This window comes from Apiospora marii (assembly GCF_038362585.1).
Source record: "Apiospora marii strain CBS 49790 chromosome Unknown utg000009l_segment0_segment0, whole genome shotgun sequence".
NCBI classification, from domain to species: domain Eukaryota; kingdom Fungi; phylum Ascomycota; class Sordariomycetes; order Amphisphaeriales; family Apiosporaceae; genus Apiospora; species Apiospora marii.
In genome coordinates this window covers 3,543,391-3,556,968 of record NW_027117381.1, presented here as the reverse complement: position 1 = coordinate 3,556,968, position 13,578 = coordinate 3,543,391, and the positions used below count along the sequence as shown (strand labels likewise).

General features: G+C 48.5%; 5 protein-coding genes across 5 annotated transcripts; 3 read left to right on the top strand and 2 right to left on the bottom strand.

The window, feature by feature from the left end:
• Positions 1-540: 540 nt before the first annotated feature.
• Positions 541-2,845, top strand: PG985_012666 (actin-like ATPase domain-containing protein; the record flags this gene model as incomplete). The annotated part of the gene is made up of 7 exons (XM_066832432.1): positions 541-665; positions 787-1,118; positions 1,195-1,518; positions 1,572-1,582; positions 1,644-1,713; positions 1,765-2,108; positions 2,246-2,845. The coding sequence occupies 7 exons, from the start codon at positions 541-543 to the stop codon at positions 2,843-2,845; spliced, it is 1,806 nt and encodes a 601-aa protein (XP_066680482.1).
• Positions 2,846-3,199: 354 nt separating this feature from the next.
• Positions 3,200-4,739, bottom strand: PG985_012665 (uncharacterized protein; the record flags this gene model as incomplete). Its single annotated transcript, XM_066832431.1, has 2 exons — positions 3,200-3,723; positions 3,776-4,739. 2 exons carry the CDS (start codon positions 4,737-4,739, stop codon positions 3,200-3,202), a joined length of 1,488 nt encoding a protein of 495 aa, XP_066680481.1.
• Positions 4,740-5,696: 957 nt separating this feature from the next.
• Positions 5,697-8,002, top strand: PG985_012664 (uncharacterized protein; the record flags this gene model as incomplete). The annotated part of the gene is made up of 8 exons (XM_066832430.1): positions 5,697-5,767; positions 5,911-6,236; positions 6,309-6,602; positions 6,657-6,667; positions 6,724-6,808; positions 6,860-7,185; positions 7,238-7,344; positions 7,399-8,002. 8 exons carry the CDS (start codon positions 5,697-5,699, stop codon positions 8,000-8,002), a joined length of 1,824 nt encoding a protein of 607 aa, XP_066680480.1.
• Positions 8,003-8,271: 269 nt separating this feature from the next.
• Positions 8,272-9,477, bottom strand: PG985_012663 (uncharacterized protein; the record flags this gene model as incomplete). Its single annotated transcript, XM_066832429.1, has 2 exons — positions 8,272-8,768; positions 8,829-9,477. The coding sequence occupies 2 exons, from the start codon at positions 9,475-9,477 to the stop codon at positions 8,272-8,274; spliced, it is 1,146 nt and encodes a 381-aa protein (XP_066680479.1).
• A 1,281-nt stretch (positions 9,478-10,758) lies between these two features.
• PG985_012662 (uncharacterized protein) lies at positions 10,759-13,008 on the top strand (the record flags this gene model as incomplete). Its single annotated transcript, XM_066832428.1, has 8 exons — positions 10,759-10,823; positions 10,928-11,256; positions 11,320-11,619; positions 11,677-11,687; positions 11,754-11,823; positions 11,874-12,202; positions 12,253-12,359; positions 12,417-13,008. 8 exons carry the CDS (start codon positions 10,759-10,761, stop codon positions 13,006-13,008), a joined length of 1,803 nt encoding a protein of 600 aa, XP_066680478.1.
• Between the last annotated feature and the right edge of the window lie 570 nt (positions 13,009-13,578).

The window sequence follows — 13,578 nt, the reverse complement described above, 5'->3', positions numbered from 1 at the left end:
TCATATGATAGGCCTCCAAATCTCAAGCTGTGTAATGACGAAGGTAACAATCAAAGGAAAAGGAAACTTTCTGTTGTCCACGGATGCTACAGCATGTGAGAAGGAATAGGGTTAATTGCTAGAAGCGGTGGTCATTATCCATGCTAATACGCGCTTTCTATGCCCAAGGTCAAACCTACAGCCTCCATCTCACATACGCAGTGCTGCTGCATAGTTATTTCACGCTTGTGCAGCTCACTCAATAAGGGATTCCTGGACAATCAAAGTACTTCCATTTTCTTACTGGGATACCTTCCGCTGCCCTCATCTTGGATTTCGGCATTTATCATTCTCCCTCACAAGTCACTCGAGTTGTCTATTCGTTCCTCCTGTTATGAACAGATCAACAGGTTCTGTAACGACGACGCCACAACTGGAAGCAACCACTGGAAGCAACAACTGGGAGCAACAACTGGGAGCAACAACTGGAATCAACAACTGGAATCAACAACTGGAAGCAACAATTGCCCACCTTCTACCCGGATTTCCCGTCTCGCCAACATGCCTCCGCAGCGAACGTTACGATCGAGGACAGCAAAGAAGAAAGAGGCGGCAGCAAAACAAAATGAGCAGATTGCAAAACAACCCGAAGTGGTCATGGCCATCGGTCTCGACTTTGGCACCACGTGAGTATCTCGACGGTTTTCTTATTAAGTCACCTGCCTCTTATCGCCTCTCAGTTTCTTATTCTGTATCAATATAAGACATATGTATCATCTCAAATGGCTACTGACCAGTATAACATAGAAATTCGGGTTTCGCCTACGGCCTCACCGGTGACCAAAGCATCCCAGGCTTTATCTTAGTTGATGTCATCATGGAATGGCACAGCTACAACAAACTGACGTCGGAACGTACGAGTCAAAAGGTCCCAAGCCGACTGCACTATGACAAGCAGGGCGCACTCACCTGGGGTCACAACATCCCGAAGCATGCCAGGGTCCTGCAGTGGTTCAAGCTCCTCCTTTTAAGGGAAGACGAGTTGCCCGATTACCTCCGTAACTCTGCGCATCTCAGAGAAGCTCGAGCGCTGCTCCAAAAGCTTGGAACAGACGCAATAACTGTCACGGCCGACTACCGTAAGTAATTCATACCCCAGGTCCCACCTAGCCGCCCTTTATTATACCATGACTTATATGTATCCGAAATCCACAGTCAAGCTATTCTGGGACCATTGCATAATGAAAATGAAGGAAAGCAAAGGCAAAAATCTTGTGGAAGAGGCGACTTTCCAGGTGTCCTTCACAGTGCCGGCTATTTGGTCGGATACTGCCCGCAAGAATCTGGCAGAGGCTGTAAAGAGGGCTGGAATCCTCGATGACCGCCTACCCAGCAGCAACAATGGTGTCACACCTGGCAAGACTACCGTAAAGTACATATCGGAACCCGAGGCCGCTGCTTTCTTTGTTCTTGAGTCCCAGTTGGGTTATCGTCCGGATCTGAAGAAGGGCGACCGATTCATGGTCGTTGACTGCGGAGGTAAGTACGCAGAGACTTGTGATATGAGGATATGCTGACCATCATTGGACTAGGTGGTACAGTGGTACGTTCCGTCTTGGTAGCCATTCAACGATCCTACCAGAGCGATGTTAACCAAAGTATAGGATATAATCTGCTACGAAGTGGTGGAACCTGCGCCTAAGCTGAAGATCAGAGAATGCACGGAGGGAACTGGTACGTTATACAACCAACACGCGCAAAACCCCAACTAAATACGCTCTACAGGCGACCTATGCGGTGCTACGTTTCTTGACCAGGCATTCCGCGAATATCTTGTGGGTACTGTTGGGAAATCCACATGGGATGCACTCTCCCCTCGCCAGAAGATCGACATCATGGAAGCAACATGGGAAGACAACATTAAACCCGACTTTACGCCTGATGTACAAGAAGCAGGGGCATGGCCTGTGAATATACCGGGACAGCAAGAGCCAATCTACCTCAACAGTGACGAGATTCGCGATGTTTTCCAGGACTCAGTCATCACCCGAATTCAGGGCCTTGTCAGAGCGCAGATCAACAAGATGAAAGTGCAGCAAGGGATTGAGAACGACGAGGTTACTCCAAAGGTAAGGGTGGCCCATAGACTATGGAGCCGAATCTGACCCTCGTGTATTTTGTGATCCTGGTTGGTGGCTTTGGCCAATGCAAATTTCTCCGACTTTCTATCGAAGAGACGATTAAAGAAGTTGATGGCAGGATCCAGTTACTGCTACCCCAACGCAATGAAAGCTGGTCCGCAGTCTGTCAAGGGGCTGCGATGGCTCGCATCCGGGAGCAATCCCTTGTCGTTACGCGCAAGGCCCGCTCTAGTATCGGCTATCCCATCGATGAACCTTGGGATCGCAAAAAGCACGTGAAAAACGTAACCTGGGAGAAGTTCGACAAGGCCCGCGAAATGCGAATGGCTGAAGACCAGATGCGTTTGGTCCAGAGAGCTGGAGACGACGTGAGCACCGAAAACGAGCCAGCCCCTTACGATCTGGCTTTCACCATGGACGAAAGCGGACCAGCCAAAAAGGAAGTCCCCTTGTACAAGGCACTGAGCCGGGATCCGCCACCTCAACTTGAACCAGACGATACCAGTTGGCAGCATGTGGGAGACATCAAGATGGAGTTTCCAGTGCATATCGAAGACATCCCTGCTGAAACCAACATGAAAGGCCGGCCAGTTCGCATGCTGGTTTACGACTCGCATACAAACGTCAACGGCGCTGGGTTCGAGTTTCAGGCATTCTATAACGGTGAAGTGGTGGGACAGTACACTGTCACGAGTGATGCAGACGACAGCTTGTTCGTGGATTGATACACAGGACGCTGGGAGCAACACTGGTTATTCCAGAGACCATTACAGCGGTTAAATCCACTGCTTGGCGATGCTACACTTTGCTAGGCCGATGGGACGATCAGGAAATCAGGGATGTAGCATGGGAAAAGCACGTTCGGGCATTTGAGTCCTGAGGCGAGACAATGGGGATGCATCGAAGATACAGTGATGCACGAGTTTATCACCAATCACTGCGGGACATCTGTCTGTAGCTACTTATGCTATCTCCTATGGTCACTCTCCATGCTCACCAAATCTGGGGACCATCTTCACTGCATGAATCTGAATCCTCTTGAGAAGAAATACCCATATCCAGTTCGTTGAATGTTCGGTTCATTCTGTGCCAACCTCCTCTTCCTCCTCTCCGCAGATGACCCGAGATTTCCACAAGACAGTGCATGTCTCGTACTTCTGGCCTGCTGATGTACCCCATTTGACTAGTGCAGGCGATATCATCAAATCGACTGTGCTAGGCTCGGGAGGCTCTCCCCACCCTCCTGACTCGATCCTCTGCATCGCATGTGGTTTGAAATCGAACCCATAATATTCCTGAACGTGCAGAGCCCTGCCCATACGTATAGCATATTGAGCCTTGGACATCGCCATGGAATAGGCCAGGTCGACCGCTTTGTCGACAGCGTCTCTGATATTTTCCAAGTGCATATGTTGCTCCTTGGGCCTGTAATTCTGGATCAATTCGTCGATCTCCGAGACTATTTCATTTCTCTTCGCAATCGCGTCAGGCTTGTCCCCTAGGTAGGGTCCATCACAGCCGTAGACCTTTTTGTAGGTTTCTGCCACATGGACTCGCAGGTCATGATATCTCCCTACATCCTGCCAAGAGCGCGTCTTTGTATCTGTCGGTAATGTCAGTAGGCTTAGTACGTATATGATATGCAACAAACTTACGCCATATCTTCTTGTGGAGCACTGCCAGGCCACTGCCTACTTCCTCGCACCAGATCGTCAATGGCTTACTCAGGAGCTTGTCGATAATCTTGTGCCAAATGACAGCTTCAATGAAATACTGCTTGCGGCATGGCTTTCCCAAGTATTCAATATCCCATAGTTGGGTGAGCCCATCGAAGAGTGCCACATTTTTGGCCTTGGCTTTGCTCCTGGCTTTGCTACTGAATGGGATGCTTGAGAAGTAATCCTTTGCCAAACCCTCGATACAGACCACGAGATTCCTGAATTGTTTCATGACGAACACATCATCGATCTGTCCGGTGGAGGCGTACTTGAATTTTAGTTGTTGCTCCAAGTCCATTATTTCTCCCCTCGCTTTTTTCCATTCTGTCCGCACTTCAGCTCTCTCGCCTTTGAGCTCTTCGTTCTCGCCTTTGAGCTTTTGGTTCTCGCTTTTGAGCTCTTCGATACGAGCCTTGGCATCTTGAAGCTCTCTCGAGTGCGACATGGGGATGTCGCCGCTAGGTACATTAGAGGATCGATCTACCGGCCTGCCGCGTGAGGCTGAGATAGGACCGCTGGCCGTAAATCCATTGGTGCTGTCCTTAGTCTTAGCCTTAGCCTTCAGCTTTTCATTCTCCAACTCAAGGATCTTGATTCTTGTGTCTCTCCCCTCTAACTGATTGTAGAAGGTTTCCTGGATGGTCTTATTGGTCGCGGCCGCTTGCAGGAATAAACCCTCAATGTCGGGACTGGCGTGCAATCCGGGTTCTTGCTTGGTCATAGAGTGGGCATCAGACAGGGCGGTATGTTGGAGTCTGTGGGATGTGGCAAGGCTCGTTCCATTCTCAGGTGTGGCAGCAGCGAGATCAGTTTCATTGTGCCTGGCCTTCGCATGTTTGGCGACTGGCATCGCCAATCCTTCGTCGACAAAAACCGAAGCATCTCTCTTTCGCGAATCCATCTTCGATGTTGCTCTCGTTAAGAAGTTGTCAACCTAGGTCTGGGTGCACAAAACCGGCTGCTTTGGCAATAACTAGTCAGCATCTTGTCATGGCTATGAAGAAAGTGAATGGGGAGTTTTTATGAGGCTTGGTACATCTGAAGTAACTCTAGGTGGTGGTACATAACCCATCAACAAAATTGATGTACTCGCCGACCTCATTCCATTCATCGGGCGTTATGGCAATCGCAAGAGAAACGTACCTAGGTGGATATATGCCCATATATGCCGCGTATCAGGCGGCTGGATGCAAGAAGAAGTTCTGAACTGTCTGAAGGTAGATGGAGGAAGAGTGTAGGAATTTACCACGAATGCTGGATGAGCTGAGCAGATAAAAGGCGTGCCTAATTGTATTGTTCATGACAATCATACCACGATTGGCTTGCCTTGGGTCTTTTACATTCAATGAAGGATAAATGGAAAGAATATCCTGCATCTTACCACCATTGCTCCGAATGGGCACTGCATGTCCTGCTCTGTTCATAATTAGGCTAGCGACCTCTGAGGTTCAATCCCTATGACATTGAACATACCAACCCAATTAGCCTTCTACTTTGTCTATGCCTTTGCAATTTCGAGAGGGTTTAGGGCTAGTGGCTGCAATCAAGTGGCAGATTGAGGTCGGTTGTCCATTGCTTCCCAACGCGGCATTCGTCACTCGCCCATGCAATCTACATATTCTGTTTTATCTTCCTATTCAGGCCTTTTTTCTCCGTTCCGCAAACTCTAGCACATATCCAGTACTTCGACCTGTTCCATTTTCAGGTTTACTTTCTCGGTTCATTTCCGATATTTCTTTACTTCCAGTCTCATGTGGCATCACAAACACATCATCTCGTTTTTCCCCTCTCATGAGAAACCAGCAAGCACCCTCACTCCTTGACACATCCAACCTCTAGGCTCTTCAACATTCCGACCATGCCCAGACCTACTAGAACATCTCAGAAAGCAGAGCAAGAGCTTGCGATTGGCGTCGACATCGGTACTACGTAAGATACCTGGTGTTTCCCTTCCTGTCATAGCCACTGAAGTTACTGTTGCCTGAACACAAAACCCCTCCTCTGCCCACTCAACTACATGTACCTTCCTCTCTCAAGGCTAAGAACTGTTTGTACTTATTCAACCCCCTTAGGAATTCGAGTGTCAACTACGGCAAAACCGGCCCTCTACCTAGAGGCGATTTCGACATCAGAATCGTCCGCGGTTGGGAATGGTGTACAAAATCCATGGACAGCGAGTCTATAAGAGTACCCACGGAAATTGTTTACACTGAAAACGGCGAGGTACGATGGGGGTATGACATCCCGCATGATGTCGACCCATTACGTTACGTCAAGCTCTTGCTCTACGACGAACAAGGATTGCCCGACTACCTCGAAGGGTTTCCACACCTTGATGAGATGAGAGAGAGGATAGCGAAACTGGGAAAAACGCCCGTCACTGTCCTTGCTGACTACCGTGAGTGTATTGGTACCACAAGTATCTGGAAAGCATCCAGTAGCACACCAGAAGTCTAACATTTTCCAATAGTGAAGGGACTCTGGGAGCATTCGCTAAAACGCATTGACGAGGAACTTGGCATCAGTGAGGTGAGGGCTCTCCCGTTTCGGGTCGTGTTCACCGTACCGGCAATTTGGACGGAGAAAACCAAAGAAAGTATGAGAATTGCGATACGACAGGCTGGCATCCTCGACAAACGTCTGGCTGGAGAGACCAGTCTCAGGTTCATCGCTGAGCCCGAGGCAGCCGCTATCAGCATACTAAACACGTTGCCAGCCTCCGATGTGAAAAGGGGAGTGAAATTATTGGTCAATGACTACGGAGGTAATTGATCCTAGCCCCTGTGAACCAAACACATTCTAACCAAGACGTATTTAGGTGGAACAGTAGTAGGCAAATTCTAATAAGTAATTGTCACCATTGACGAATGCTGATATAGATATAGGACTTGACTCCCTATGAGATCACTAAGATTGAGTCCCCAAGAACTGTTCGAAAACTGACTCTCAAAGAGTGCGCTCCGGGAACCGGTAAGCCTTATGACTAATACATTAAGCATAGCAGTTAATGATTTTCTTTAGGGGGCCTATTTGGTGCGACGTTTCTTGATCAGGCCTTCTTCAAGTATTTTAACGACTTCATGAAATCTACTAATCATGATTGGGATAAAATAACCGCAGCCTACCAGAAGAGAACCATGAACGACTATTGGGAGTCCAACATAAAGCCTGGATTCACCGAGAAAAGCGAAAGGGAGTGGTCGGTGATCTTGCCGAGCGGAACCCCGATTACTCTCGACAAGCATGGTCTCAGTTCAGTGTTTCGGGATTCGGTTGTGTCTTCCATTCTAGAGCTTGTTAGAGGACAAGTTAAACGCATTTCAGAGGATGGTGGACAAGCTCTCAAGGTATGGATCGTTTATGTTATTGTTGGCATACCAGATCTGACCTTTCATGCAGTTGTTCCTGCTTGCAGGTGGCTTTGGTCAATGCAATTTCATCCATGAGGCTCTCAAAGATGAACTTGATAAGGGTATTAAGATAATTCGACTGCCAAGGGATGAACCGTCAGTAGAGAAGTTGACCCCATATTGTCGGATGGAGCTAATATGATGAAACAGTCGGAACGCCATCAGTCGCGGGGCTGTCCTCGATGCGATACTACGAAAATCTCACTCCGCGCCTGTGGAAGAACGCAAGTCGCGCCACAGCTATATCTTCCTGCACGATGAGCCTTGGAACAGCGAAAAGCACAATGAGGACGCACACGAAAAGGCGTACGACGACATCCGAGAGGAGTACAGAGCCAAGAATCTCTGCCACTGTGCCATTCATAAGGGAGACGGTGTGGGCTCGAAATCTGTACCATTTGAAGGCGACCTCACAATTCTCATGGACAGGCGGGAGGCCATCAATTACTCAGTGTCTTTATATAAGACACGAAGTGAAAACCCCCCTGGCCAGCTCAAGTCCAATGAGTCCGATATGCAAAAAGTCGGTGATGTCGTGGTGAAGTTCGATGCCATTGAAGAATTGCCGGTCGAACGCAATACACAGGGGAAACAGGTTCGGAAGCTGTATTTTCAGATGCGTACGGAAGTCTCTGGCGAGTCAATTGATGTCTGGGCTGAAAAAGACGGCACTGAGATTGGTCGGCTGAAACTAGATCTCTACAAGGCCAATCACGAAGAGCCATGGGAAAGCATGTTCGTGGGTGGTTCATGAAACTCAGTGTTGAGCGTTCGTGCCTCGTCCTCCTATCTAGCTTACCAGATCTCTGAAATCACAATTGGGGTCATATTTGAGGGAAACACCGATTGCTGGATCTATGTGTCATTGCCTCCCAACTTTGGGACATGTGTCTGTAGCTATGCTATGTCTTATGGTCTTCTTACTTGCTCACCAGCAAATGTAAAGTCCTGAATCAGCGGAATGTCGATGCCGGGTGAAGGCGTTTACCGTCTTGCGATCCTTCCGAATTCTGCATCTGTAAACTATCCCTGGATTATCCGAGCTTTTGCAAGGACTTTTCCCTCCTTATAGGCTTCGCCTTCTGATGTCCCATACCTGATAACAGCAGGTGTGGCTACCAGATGAACCTTCCCAGGTTCGGGCAGGTTAACCCAATCTTCGTCTTCATCTATGTAGATAGCTTCCATTGATTTCGCCTTGGAATGGAACCCATGATACTTCTCCGCGTACAGATTGTCACCGAGGCGAATCACATAGTGGGCTTTGGCCATCGTCATCGAGTAAGCCAGGCCGACTGCTCTCTCAATGATCAGCTCGAACTCCTTTCGACATGCCTTGATGTTGTGGGTGAACTTTTCGAGTCGTTCGACCAACTTATCAACAAGCATCTTCTTGTTTTCTGAAGCGGTGTCTCTGTCTCCAATAAGGTATCCATTTCTTCCATGTACCTGTAGGCTGGCTTCTGCCACATGAACCCGCATGGAGTGATAGGCTTCATGCTTGATTGAAGACTCTTCATCTGCAGATATCGGTATGTTAGTAACTTCATGAAGACTAGCGATAATATGTATATGCTTACGCCATATGTTCTTATGAAGGTCTAGCAGACCCTCCCCCAGGATTTTGCACCAGATCGTCATTGGGTGGTTGAGAATCTTGTCGATAATGTGGTGCCAGATGACAGCCTCGATGAAGTAGGGTTTAAGAACCCCGCTCTTCAGGTAATCGCTAGTCCATCCCGGTGTCAATTTGTCAAATACTCCCTTGGTGTCGGTTTTGACATGTGTCTTCCAGGGGCCACCTGAAAAGTAAAGACTCGCCACATCCTGGATGTGATCGCGAAGTAGATCAGTCTGCTCGGTGATGTAGTCGTCGTCAATGACTTCGGTTTGCGCGTAACTGTTTGATTGGTGCTGGCGAGCTTCATGTAGCTGAATTTCAGCTTCATTCCATTTCTGCTGCATGGTCTCATTGTCTCTCTCCAGTTTCTCGATCTTAGCCTTGTACTCCTCGACGGTGGACTTGTATTCTCGAATGATGGCATCATTTTCTTCAATACGCTCCATGGAATCCTGAAGATACGAGTTCGACATGGGACTGTTTGGATTGGCTTCGTTCGTCTGAGTACCTGCCTCGCTGCTAGAGTTGGGCAGGGTAGAGTTTATGGCAGGCTCGGGGTTGCTGCTGTGGATAACATGTTTCAGTTGATCAACTATCGACACAACCATCTTGTCTGTCTCTCTTGAAAACAGTTTGCTCAAGATTGTAGGGACGTCTTGAGGGCTATGTGTCGTCATCTCGGAGGGAGTCATCTGTGACGCGGATTCAGTTTCGATGATGAGACTTCTACTTGGCGCAGTTTCTTGCTCAGTCATTGAGTCGTTATTGAACATGGCAATATCTTGGCCGTCGTTCGATGACACGGGAAGGCTGATGTTCTCTGGTATGGCGGTAAGAGGGCTGCTTTCGTCTTGTTCAACCTTTACGTGCTTGGTGGTCGACATTCGCAGTCCTTCATCGGCATCAGAAGATGCAGGTCTCTTCCGGGTGTTCATATCTGTTCCTGGATCTGTAGGAGGGCTGAAAGTATCAGGCAGCCCTAGCAACAAGTTCTCTTCATTGGCCGCTTCAAAACCCATGTTAGTATCCTGTCACGGCTATGGGGAGAATGGTGATGCAATGTGTAAGAAGTTGAAGAAAATTGAGCCTTGCTCCTGGCTGAAGGTAACAAGAGAGGTAGTCAAGAGCAAATGCGAATTGACTTAACCCACCATCGAAATCGAAGTACTCACCGCTGGCATCCTTGTCATCCAATGCCATGGTTGTCGCTAATGTAGGGCGAATCGAAATTAGTCGAAAAGATGTTCACGTTGATGGCGATCTGTGAGAATGAAAAAAGGAAGAAGTAACAACAGAACAGGTGAGAATGGTAAAAACTTGCAATAGATGCCTGACTTTTGGAGTAGGTAAAAATTAATTAGGTCAAAGGCAGGTACGGTGGTCGTGCCCAACAGGCTGACACGACCTTTTCACCATCTACTCACCTCCCACCCTGGAGTTCTGTATCTTTGCTGGGAAAGAAATGAAATCAGGAATGTGAGAGAACCCTTACTTCCACACAAAGGACTCTGAGGGGAAAGAGCAGATCGTGCCCTGTGTCGTTCAGGATTTATCAGATGAACTGCATTCCATATTCAGTTCATATGATAGCGAATACAACGATCCAAGCCATCTTGCTGCTGTTCATGCCTATGCAAGGTTTGATAAGGTATGTTCTTCTTAAACGAGACGACTGACACGAGGGACTCGTTATCCTTCCGGCCCACACATCTTGGTTCATGCTGCCAAGCTTCACCTCTACTCTCACCCTCATACATTCTTCTTTTTCCATACGTCACAGTCTTTCTTCTTCTTCTCGCCATACTTTCTTTTCTTGAGATTAGTCGGATACCTCTACAGCACTTTCATCAAGCTACTTGAGTACGCAACAAGACTTGGTACCCGCCAGAATGCCTCCCTCAAGACAGAATAACAACCGAAAGAAGGGGGTCATAGGACTTGACGTCGGTACAACGTAAGATTCTTGATGGTTTCATCTTTTTCGTGACGGTTCTAGTCATTTTCAGGGCTTGATTACGATAACCTGAATGTATCACAAACTGACTAAACAACTCCTAGATTCTCGGGTGCTTCCTACGGACTCACTGGCACTCGTAGTGTCTCAAACCGGATTGAGGTCGAGGTCGTTCGGGGGTGGCCTCGCGCTGATGGCTTTGGTAGAAGCGACAATCAGAAGGTCCCCACTCAACTTCATTACGGCGTAGATGGAAGCATCCGCTGGGGCTACAACATCCCGGATGATGCCAAGCGCTTGGAATGGTTCAAGCTACATTTTTCCGACAAAGCAAAGTTGCCTAAAGATGTGCAAAACTCTCCCCAGCTTAAGAAGAGCCAGGAGATGCTAGATGAGATGGGCATAGACGCCGACACCGCCATGGCCGAATATCGTAAGTGACTACCCCTACGAGAGATCCCTTAGTGGACTGACAAAGGTTTACCTGATTTCGCAGTGAAGCGATTGTGGAATCATACCATAGAGCAGTTCCGCCGTCACCGAGGCGCTGGCTTAGTCGACTCGATCCCTTTCATCGTTGTCCTCACCGTGCCAGCGATTTGGACAGAGACCGCACGTAAGCGAATGCGTGAGGCTGCGAAGCGAGCTGGTATCCTTGACGACCGTCTGCCTGGTGTAACCAAACTTCAGTTCATTTCGGAGCCTGAAGCGGCTGCTATCTCTTCCCTGTACTCAGAGCTTGATGACCGCCCTGACGTGAAGAAGGGGACCAGGTTCATAGTTCTCGACTGTGGTGGTAAGTGTGCAAACTACCCATGAACTCAAACATTATATATAGCTAACGGGACGATAGGTGGTACCGTGGTAGGTTCTATCCTGGCACTGTGTAACCAATCTTCTCATTGGAATGGCCTACTAACTAGTACGCAGGACCTTATCAGCTATGAGGTGGTCCAAGTCACACCGGAGATCAAGGTCAAAGAGTGTACTACAGGGATTGGTGAGTTGTATGGCAAATTCTCCCGGGCCACTGGCTGACCATGTTTTTAGGCGGGCTTTGTGGTGCTACTTTTTTGGACCAGGCTTTTTCTGAATACTTCCTGAACATCGTTGACCGCCGTACTTGGGACAGATACTCCAAAAGCCAGCAGAACGAAATCATGGACAAGGAATGGGAGAAAAAGATCAAGCGTGATTTCAGTACCACGAATACGGCGCCATGTATCATGCATATGCCCAATGGACCCATTACCCTCCGGAAGAAAGAGGTCAGCAACGTCTTCAAGAAAGCCATGCGTCCCATCTTAGGTATGGTCAACGACCAAATTAACAGCATGGCCGGGGAGGGGGATGAGATACTAGAAGAGGATATGCCCAAGGTACTGTCACCGTGTTCATGTTTGGATTGCAAGACTAACTCATCATACAGTTCATTATTCTGGTAGGTGGCTATGGTCGATGCAGCTTTCTGTACGACTACCTCCAGAAAGAGCTTGATGAAGATATCGATATACTGCAGTCTCAGGGCAGTCGTCCGTAAGCTAGAACCCTTTTCTTCCGCTGTTAAAAGATTGAGCTGACCTTGAGCGAAAGATGGTCCGCAATCTGTCGAGGGGCTGTTCTCTCCGTGATCAAGCGCAAATCCCTCGTCGGTCCTGTTCTTCAGCGCAAGGCGCGCCAGAGCTACGGCTGGACGGTGGAGGAGGACTGGGACCCCAAGCAGCACACTGATGGGGTGGACGAGAAGAAATTCGATGATGTCCGAGGAAAGAACATGGCGGTGAACCAGTTCCACTGGGGCATCAAAGCTGGAGATGACATTAACTCCAACGTTATGTCAAATCCGTACCACTTTGCATTCCCCTTGGGCAAGAAGGGACATTACAAATACCACGCGGACATCTACAAGACACAGAGTCCTAATCTCCCAACTCGACTCGTCCCGGAAGACCACGATGTCCAGAGAGTGGGAGGACTTGATTTAGACTTCCCTGTGCGTATCGAAGACCTCCCGACCCGGAATAACGAACAAGGCGAAGTCATTCAGGTTCTGGACTATGTGACGAAAAGCACCGTCAACGGTGATTCGTTCGACATCTGGGCAGAATACAATGGTAGCGGAGCCGGAAAGTTGGAGCTCGAAATTGACGTTTCCGAGCATGCCGACAAGGACGACGGTCGTTAGGGGCAACATCAGTGGCTATTCCACGTTTATACGCACCGACTATTATATCGACCATTGCAGCGGTCAACTGACTGCTGCGCGATGCTACACTTGGCTAAGTTGGTGAGACGATCAGGAGATTGGGGATGTAGCATGGAAAACACTGATTGCAGGTTGACGGGAAGAGCATATTGGGGCATTTGAGCCCTGGGGCGATGCAGTTAGGATGGATCGAAAGTACAGAGCTACACGAGTTTATCATCAATCGGCTTCGTATTTTACCCATTTTATTAGGTCCCGCGACGACGATTATGATAGATATGCAGATAGTCGCCATGAATTAGATGTTTGGGGCATATGGCCCTCCACTACGGCTGTTCTGTTCAAGCTTTCCGCCGAAATTTCAATTGGGTCTATTAGCGGCAGGGTATTACTCGAAACATATGGCAACTGTAGATTGGACCCGCCGAATTGTCGTCGCGTTATCAACCTCATTGCTTTCCTTCTACGAGTGTCACATTGACCAAAACGAAATGTTGCGGGGGCGTCGTCGAGCTGGGTGCTCAGACATATCGGCTCATCGCGAAATGT